General features: G+C 37.0%; 1 protein-coding gene across 1 annotated transcript in view; it reads left to right on the forward strand.

The window, feature by feature from the left end:
* DEUP1 (deuterosome assembly protein 1) overlaps positions 1–10,033 on the forward strand; it is a 65,966-nt gene that overhangs the window by 416 nt on the left and 55,517 nt on the right. The window contains exon 2 of the mRNA XM_006907471.1: positions 786–858. Within this exon, the coding sequence (XP_006907533.1) occupies positions 830–858 (29 nt within the window). The 5' untranslated portion in view covers positions 786–829. The remainder of the gene's footprint in view (positions 1–785; positions 859–10,033) is intronic.

The raw sequence follows: 10,033 nt of genomic DNA on the forward strand, positions 1-10,033 counted from the left end.
CCAGGGTCTCTCTTAAATCCTTTGAAAATCTTTTGATTTGAGAATGACATGGGGCCAGGAGTCTACCTCTTCCTCTTTCTACCATCTCGAATGCTATTTAATTGACTGTTATTCAGTAATTCAGAGGAGTTGAAGTTCTCTTCAATATTTCCTCCATTTATCCTCATGGATTATTTTTCAATTAAAATTTTATTGCTGGGAAAACATTTTTTTTTTTTTTTTTACTTTGGGCAAGTATTAACACACCCCAATTTGTCAAAAAGGTGAGTAGGTGCCCACAAAGGCACTGAGGAATTGTAAGATTTCTATTTTTAGAGAATTCTTTGTCCTAAAGCTCATGGTATTCATTATAACAAAACTCAGAAAGGGCCAAAGAAAGACATTTCTCAAATAAAGGCAAATCCCTTAGAAGATCCACAAGAAAGGAAAGTTTGAAAGCATTCAGCTATAACTCGTCTTGAACAGGAATTCTGTTTTACGCATCTCATATACTGAGCACTTTGCAAAATACCTGGCACCAAGTCGTTGCTCAGTATATAGTGAATGAATGCTCATTTGAGTCAGTACCACATATTTCAACTCATCACTAAGCCAATGTGATAAATGTATGGAGACACACACACGCACACACACACACAGGTGCAAGTTTATACATTTTGTACAACCAATAGCTACTCCATTCAGAAAAAAACATACTAAGTGGTTTGCCAATAGCAAAATTTTCTTGTTTTATAGGTTAATAAAGGTAAGCATTTAAAGAATCTAGACCATTTCCCCCCTAACAGATTAAAAATCAAGAACTTTAAACCAGTTGCAGCAGTTTCTTGACATGGAGAACCAAGCCTATAATACAATGGGGTAAGTACTGAGAAATTTCTATTTAACAAGTTGGAACTTAACTATGACAAGAATTCTCTGATTATACATGAATTTGAAATTTAGTATTAATAGAAGAATGTATTGATTATTTTTGGTGAGGGGGTGGGAGAAATTCAAGTGACTTTAGTTAAGAATCTATAGTTTGAGTATTTCCAATTTTGACTATGGATCTGCACTTGAAAATCACCATTTTCCAACTTTCAGCGATTTTTTTTAATGTTTTAGAGTGATGGGTGCCCACACAGGCCACATGTGCTCTTGGATTTCCACAGTGCAGCAACTCCTGGCCAGCTTGCTCCTTTCTTGTTGTACCAAGTGTCCAAGCATCCCTCTACACTTGCCTTTAAGGCTGAACTCAACACTCAAACATAGCCTCAAAACAGATTTAGCTCCTCAAAGCAGCAATGAGAACTGGATATTTTACCAAATTTTCCTAGGAGAGAGAATGAATAGGGTTTGTATAGCATTTGCTGTTCTAAATAAATTCCTTTTCACAAATATCTGTTCCCAACTCTTCCCTGCCACCAGTACCCCATAGTTTTCTCTTCCAATTGCTTCATTAGCCAACTGGTCATTGACTGACCCCAGAGTTGGATGGGGGCAAGAGGCAGTTGTTGGGGACGGTTGGTAGGGGCGGTACTGCAGTGCCTAATCTTGACTGGGACTGACTTTGCACTAGTCAACCACTCCAGATGTCTCACTTTCAGTTTTTCTGCTCAGATCATGACTCTGACATCAGGCTAAAGGAAAGCTCCACAAGTCTGGATAATAATAGCTATCACCTTTTAAAGTCTTACCGCATACTCGTCCTGCCTTGCCAGGTATTACTGTCATTTCACAACTAAGAAAATTGAGCATATTAGTTAGACTATAGTCTAAGTTCTTGTAGCAGAGACCCCAAAATTCAGTGGCTTAAATAAGATTGAAATTTATTTCTGTTTCATATACAAGTCCAGAGATAAACAGACCAAGACAGTAGGGAAGCTCTGCTATCCTCACTACATAATTTCCATCTCTGGGCCCAAAGCGATTGCTTTAGCTCCCACCATCATGACTGTGTTCCTGCCAGAGGAAATGGCGAAGGGCAAGAAGAGAGAGTAAGACCATTCTTTTTGGGAGTATGAACTTGAGGTGGCCTGGCTCACTTCCGTTTACTGCCCAATGGCCAGAACTTAATCCCAAAGCTACAGCTAGCTGCATGGAAGGAAAGGAAATGTGGTCTCTAACTGGGCAGCCATATGGCAAACGGAAGCTGAGAAGTTCTATAAACAAAAGGAAGACAACTAGCAGCCTTGGCCACACTAAGCTCAGAAAGGTAGAAAAAAAGAGAGAAATGAAGCAGGAACTTGCCCCAGAACATACAACTGGTTAGTGGAGGAGGTAGGGTTTGAATTCAGATACATCTGACTCCAATCCCTGCATTCTCTGCTACTGGAAATTGATGGTAGTGAGATGCAGGGAGCATCCTGCCTAGTATTCATAGCAGAGCCAGGTTAGTATTCTGGATTGAGCAGATGTTAGGTCCTTGGTGTGACGAGGCATGGAGGGCTAACCTAAGGATACTAGATATATCACTTCACTCCTGCAGATCTGAGGCCTTGGAGACTGCTATTTCTCTTCATTCATTCTTTTGGGAAGAAAAAGTATGGAACACTGAATGTATGCCAGACATAACACTAAGTCCTACGGTTCATAGGAAGATCATTGAGAAACAGACCTTAAAGAACTTAGAATTTAGTAGGGAATCATAGAATGTGTTTGGGTACAATGCATTCACAACTCAGAAGTGAATGAAAATAGCTGGAGATTTCCATGAGGATCTACTGCCCTCATCACAGCAGATATGGGACCAGACATTGTCTACCATGGTCTCCAAAGCATGGAGAACCAGTGTTGGCTTCGCCTCTGTCTCACGTGCTATTGAGAAATAGGTAAAACTCTAAATCATGAAGGCAATAAACTCTCATTCATCAGGGATTTGTTATATACTTATCAAACCATGTCATCTACATACATGGTAATGTTTTATAGACCAACCTGTATTTTACAAAGATTTATCTAGAGTCTATTATAAGTCAGTCATTGGTGGAAGCACCAGGAAGATAACAGTGAACAAAATAGAGATGACTGCTCTAAGGCACTTACATGTTAGTGGGAGAGACAGTGGGAGATATAAACATGTTCCAAACAGTGATATGAAGAAAAATAAAGCAGGCTAAGGAGGAGAGGAATAGAGTGTGTTGGGTGGTCAAACAAGGATTCCCTGGTAAGGCGCCATTTGAACAGAGATTATTTCTGGGCAAAGAGAGTTTCAGACGGAAAGGGCAAAGGCCTAAGGTGAGAGCTTTTACATAGAATATTTATAATGTGGGTGAATCATTCTTCCCTGACATCTGGATGATAACAGAATTTGATTTAAATTTATCTAATATTTCTCCTAATTATAGGTGTTTGTATTTATGCCATAATAATCAACCTAAACTCTTTCTAATAGAAACAGTCATACTCGAGTTTATTCTTTTTATTTGTTTTTAGACCGTGTGCCCAGAACATAGTGATAGAACAAATATATGATCTGTTTTTATTGGCCTTTTAAAGAGAACCATGTCTAGATACTGCTTTTTGTTTTCTTATTCATGAATTTCTACTCATTAATTTGTCCTTTTATGATTTATTTTATCTTGTTCTTCTGATTTTTGAGTTGAAAAATATAGTTCAGTTGCTTTCATGATGCCTGGATAATTTGCTTCAAGTGTTTCCTTAGATAATTTTTTCGTAAATGTGAAAATGGGTGGTATACTTTTTAACTTTTTATATGTCCAAATGTCTTATTTTTACTTTAATACACAAAGTCTGTAACATTATTCCCATTGTCCTGAAGAATTGAGTATTGCAGATAAAAAGACCAATGCCAGTTTCATTCTCGCCCTTTCAAGTTTTTTTTTTCTTTTTAATGTCTGGAGGTTTATAGGACTTTTTTTTTTTTTTTTTGACAGTGGATCTTCCAGATGTATTGTGATTATTTTATTTATTTATTTTTTTAACAGTAAGGCATATATATATTTACACTGTGAGTTCACCTCCCATAGTTAGATTTCTTTCTGTCACCACATATTTGACCCCTTTTACCCTGTCTACCTCTTCCCTTCCCCCTCTCCTCTACCCTCTGATAACCACTAGTCTGTTGTCCATGTCTATGAGTCTCTGTTTGTTTGTCCTGTTCATCTGTCGCTTTTAGGTTTATATCCCACATGTAAGTGATATCATGTGATTTTCAACTTTTTCTGTCTGGCTTATTTCACTTAGCATGATTATCTCGAGATCTATCCATATTGTCGCTAATGGCACTTTTTTTTATCCTTGGAATTTTAAAATATACCAGGGTAACATTCTAGGTGTGGATTCTTTCTCAATAATCTTTCACAGCATTTGGTGAACACTTTTGCTCTACAAATTCAAATCTCTTCAGCTCAGTGAAGTTTTCGTCTATTTCTTTGATTAGTAACTCTCCACTATCTTGTTTCATTCTCATCTCCTAGAACATCTATATCTTTTTCTTTTCTCTCAGCCTTTCCATCACTATCGTTTTGGCTCTGTGTTCAGGAGGAATTTCTTGAGTTTTCTCATTTTTATTTCAGCAATGATTATAATCTCTTTCTTTTCTACTGCCTCTACTGAGGTCTTTAATATTTGGTAAACATGTTTTTATTTCCAATAACTTCTTTTTTGTATATTTATTTCATTGTTCCCTTTACATTCTAAAGTTCCCTTTTTAATCAGTGCAATATACCCTGACTCGTTAAAATATGAATAAAAATTGTTTGAAATTATCTCTTGATTCTTATATCAGCTTCTTCACAATCAATTATTCTGTTGGTGTGGCTCTGGTGTATTTCTCCACATGCTTCCTTTTGTGCAGCTCCCCAAACCGTAACAACTGCTGCACAGCCTCCCCCGCTTTCTCCTAGCCTCTGCTGCTCCAAAAGAGAATTCAATTAGGTTTTCCAGAGAAACCTGTCCACCAGCTACAATGAAGCTGCAGCTCCCTGAGGGCCCAGCATAGCCACCAGCTCATATACATAAGATTATTAAAGTTTATGTTTAATAAACCCATCTATGAAGGTCATTGCTAAAAGGGAATTCCACGAATGCATTGAGCAATGGTAAGATCAATGAAATACATGCATAAAGTCCCGAAATATATAAATTCTGAAGTGTTGTTTATAAAAATATCATTTTCCTTGTATTAGTAGATGTACATATGATGGATTATTTCTTTAAAATATCTGATTGAAATAGAACATATTATTTACACATGTATATAGTTTGAGAAGTCATTTGGTTCTTTATCAGTTACCAAAAAATAGCAATCTCCTGTTCCCTCCCTAGCTTTCTACTCCTCAGAGGCACTTTCTTTTGGCTAATTCTTTGATATTTACCTATTTACCTCTGTATCTCTAAATAACACATTTATATTGCTACTTCTTGATTTTTTAGTTTTAGACATTGTCTATCGACATGCATAATGGTTATTTTTCATGCTTGCACCACACACACACACGCACACACACACACGCACACATACACACACACACACACACACAGAGTCACACTTCTTGTTCCTCCATTCTCCTAATATACCATGATTTTGGTTGGATCAATATCTGTTTGCCTTGTTATGACTTTATAAATTCTCTTTACCTCTGAGCCATGCAGTATATTGTGATTACATCTCCTTTCCTATACAATATTTTGTTTTTCCTATATCTTAATTATAAAATTTCTGAAGTTTTCTTCTTTCTGCATAATTTTCTTCAATAAATGTCTTTCTGTTTGTATTTGACCTGGTTGTGTGAACTGCTTCCTTCAAATGGCTATGATCCCTGACTGCTTGCTCCTATTTCAAAGTGGTAGAGTCGAAGCTGACAAGCACTCCAGGGTCAGTGGTGGAGCTCACTGACAAGGATCTCCACTGTTTGGTCATTAGCCCAGTAGTCTCTTTCAGTCTTCTGTCTCAGGTTGATCAGAGCCAGAGAACACTCTTCTAAATTCTCCCGTTTGGAAAGTGTAAGTTGGGCTGAAAGCATTTACCCCCCAACTTCCAGAAATACCTGCTTGGGTTGCTTCTTGGCTTTCTCCACTGCCAGCTCCCATTATTTTTGTTCTTGCAGATTTAACCTTGTAGATTAAAAATATCCCTTTCCTTTATTTTAGTAGGTTTTTGGAAGGGAACAAAGTATATGTTCATCCATCTTCAACCAAAAGTCTCATTTTTCTCTACTGAATCGTTTACTCTACTTTTCATTCTATGACTTACATTCTAGCCGTTGATCTCATTCACAGAATATTGGCAAATCCTTTCTAAAAATCTAGGTACTGCGACATGATCTGCCAATTTTTTTATCTGCCATGAAAGTCATATTTTCAAAGAACCAAGGCAGATGAATATTAAAGCATAACTTCTCACATCTGAATTTAGAAAAATCCTTTAAAGCAGTACTCTCCTATGTATGTATCTTTCTTAACTTTTAAAGTGTTCTTTCCCTGTGGCTATATTAATTGATAATCACAACTTTACTTCCCAGTTTCTTATGAGTTAAATACAGTTTTAATTATAGTTTGTAAAAAATTCTAATGTAAGTCAATATATTGGTAATTTAGTAAAACATAGTAATCTTTTTTGCACATGAAAATTCTTTTTTAATTTGATTGATTCTCTTGCTTTCTTAATGGGCCAGACTATGTACCATTGTTCTCCCTTTGTCATACATTATCCCCACCCACCCCCACATACTCCTCTCCAGAGTTGACGAGTTCTAGTTTCTTGTTTCTCTGAAGAGAAGCAAAGTGAAGTAGACCTGGGGGTAAACTCTGATCTGTCAAACTTTGAAGGGAGATCTTGAAATGTCAGCGTAGTGCTGAGTGGTTGCAGGAATTCAATGACTGATTTGAAAGGGGGGAGGAAACTAGGAAGGGAGTAGGGAAGAGAGGGAAGGAAGGAAGCTGGGAAAGAGGGAGGAAGGATAGAAGGAAAGGAAAGAAAAATTCCTTTGGGAGACCAATTAAGCTGTCTACTGGAAATAAGGCCAAGCACCTTGACGCGGTAAGTATGAGGGATGTGTAGGATACCAACAGCAACTGCTGTGGCCCTCTTTTAAATCGTTTCATGACAAATTCCATTATATTTCACAGGCCAGATTTTATTCCATGGCCATGACCAGCTCCAGGGGAGACTGGGAAATGTAGTTGTGTTTTCAGCTGGACCCATTTTTACTCTGAATAACATTAGAGCTCTGTTAGTATGGAAGAAAGGAAGGATGGTGGGTAGGCAACTAGCCACGTAGGAAATAAGAATGAGATACAGATTTGGAAGTTATCAGAATAAGCTGGTATTAGAAGGTTCATTAGAAATTTCCAATATTCAGGAAACAGTATATTTCTTAGATTTCTAACCTTTGAAAAGCAGATTTTATTAATGTTTGCCTAATTTTTCACTGTTAGGATCCAGGGAAAGTGCTGGCTTTAGTTTTACATAGAAAAGGATAAAATGACTATCCTCACATATACTGACACTGTGGTCTCTCATCAAATAGAACTTTTGGAAAGAAGGAATTTTAGTTGTCCTAGCAATTGGCTTATAGAATCCAAGCTAATGCATGTGTAGATAAACATTTATTTTTATTAATTGTATCACATATTTAATAACATGAAATAGTATTTCAGATACATAAATTCATGAGGATAGTAAAGTTGCTTCTAGATAATTATAAAAATCACCCTGAAGATTACTAGATATTAGTGCCTGCCAATTTTTCAGTCATCTTACCACATTCAATCTGAGACATTACTCAGAATGTGAATAGTTATTGTAAAAAGGGTTTCAAGAAAAGGTTTATCCATAATGTACATATTTTAGCAGATCTTCCATTCTTTTTAGAACATAAAAAATAAAATTTTTAATTTGTATGTACCTAGAATTCTTTTAAAACATTATTAGGGACTTGGAAGCTATCACATTGCATTTTATTTCTATAAATGTCTTCCTTTGGCGATTATGACAAAGGCTTTAAAATAAGGCCTTTATAAGCACATTTAAGCATGCTTTTGTGGAATAGTGGGATTTATATCTTCTTCATATCCCAACATTAAGCTTACTGCAAATAAGAAAGGAGAATGGACTGAATATGAGCCACCATCTCAAATACGCAGTAAAAATAGGCGTAGTAATGCTCCTAAGTCAGCGAACACTAATGTTGACAGTAAATAACATTTTTGGGACAAGAAAAGTGCTTAAGGAAAGCTATTTTTAGCTATAATTCGACAATTAATTTAAACAAGGGCAACCATGAAACTGTGACCCAAAAGTCAAAGTAATAAATCTTTCATTTTACTGTTGTAGGAGACAACTGGCTAAAGAGCAGGCTGACAAAACAGACATGTCTACAAAAGTGGTTCTAGGATTCCTCTGGGAGTCTCACCTGTTTGGTTCTATTTATGTTTCTGGTGTGATACAGTATTTGATGTGCAGAATAGGGTCTGTGCGTCGACACAGAAACGTTAAATTATATTTAGTGTAGCTAAATGTGTATTAATATAAGACAAATATACAGTCATATATTTTAGAATGAGTGTCATTAAAATATTTTGAAAAAGTTAAGACCTAATAAGATTATTCATCAGTCTTTTGGAAACTCATTTTCTTAGACTATTTCATAATGAAATAGTCTCTTTTTTCTCTTTTCTCTCTGCTTCCCGTCCTCTCTCCTTCCCCTTTCCCCATAACTTCTTCCATATTTGTCTTTTAAAGCTCCTCTTTTCCATCCAGAGCTGAAGATCCATCTCTATTCAGATGTTTCTCATGTCCCAAACTGAACTCACTCTTTTTCCCCTTTTTTCAGACCTGTTTATCCACTTCTGTTTTCCAGATTGGTGATGGGTAGGCTGACCCACATCTCAGTTTGACCAGAATAATCACTTTTTACACCTGTTGTCCTGGCATAATTATTATTAGCTTCCCCCTCACTTTCAAAATTGTCTTAGTTTGGCTAACAGATCACATGGTCACCACAGCTACCTGTCTGATGAAGGTCTGCCCTTTTGACAACCAGCATGTAAGCCCATATGTTAAAGGACTTGGGAGTGACATATATATCCATGAATCTTACTTACCTCCACTCTTTTTAGTCTGACTGACTCTCTTCACATTCCTTTTCCCTGTCCCCTTCCAACATACTTGCCTCTACTACCTCCATTTATTTCATAAGCTTTCTGTTTTGCTCTCTCTTCATCTCCAAAAGCGATATCCCGATATTTTTGATGACTGTACGCTCACCAGACTGGTATATCACGCTGCAAGTCTCGGTGTGCCCCTTCCCTTCTGGTTTAATGCATTTAGATCTCTGGCCTGATACCTGGGTCTTTCTCCTGGGATTGCAACCAAGGAGAAACCCAACAGTGAGAGCCATAGGAGCATGTCTCAATGGTACATCAGACACAATCCACCTGGGCTCCAAAGCTGGAAAACTCAGAGGATTTTTTTTTTTTCTTTTTTAGCTCCTCATTCAACTTTTCTAATATTGGAATAATAAGACCTACTTGATGGGATGTTGTGAGGATCCATGAGAGGAGAGAAAGTACAGGAAAGTAATTAGCATAGTGTGAGTCAGCATTTGACTAAAGGAAGAAATGGAAATATAAACAATGTCAGTGCCCAGCTCTGTAAGGGGGCTAAACAAAGCCTTTGTATTTTATTTTAAAGTTCACTAGATTTTAGGAGCAAATATTGATGCTACTAAGACAGCTGCTGCTACTAATTATCTCTGAAAAACTGGAGAGAGATACTAGATGATTAGATGATTGAATTTCAAGAGGGAATATTAAATTTGAGAAAAAACTGGGTTTGATGTAAAAAAGGAATTTGACTAAATCTTAGGCAAGACTCTAGAAGAGATTATCGGTGGTTTGTGAGCATCCAGAAGAGGAAGCAGTGGCCACGGGGACACAGCATGGATGCACCCTAACCACTGCATACTAGATCAGCCTTGGTTCACAGGGCTAATATGCTAGTGCATATCATATCTGGTTCCATATCAGGGAACGTGCAGAAAGAGTTGTTTTTGGGCTTTGCCATGATATTTTAAAAGGCTCTTCATGA

The sequence above is a fragment of the Pteropus alecto genome, unplaced genomic scaffold, assembly GCF_000325575.1.
Source record: "Pteropus alecto unplaced genomic scaffold, ASM32557v1 scaffold12, whole genome shotgun sequence".
Taxonomy (NCBI): Eukaryota; Metazoa; Chordata; class Mammalia; order Chiroptera; family Pteropodidae; genus Pteropus; species Pteropus alecto.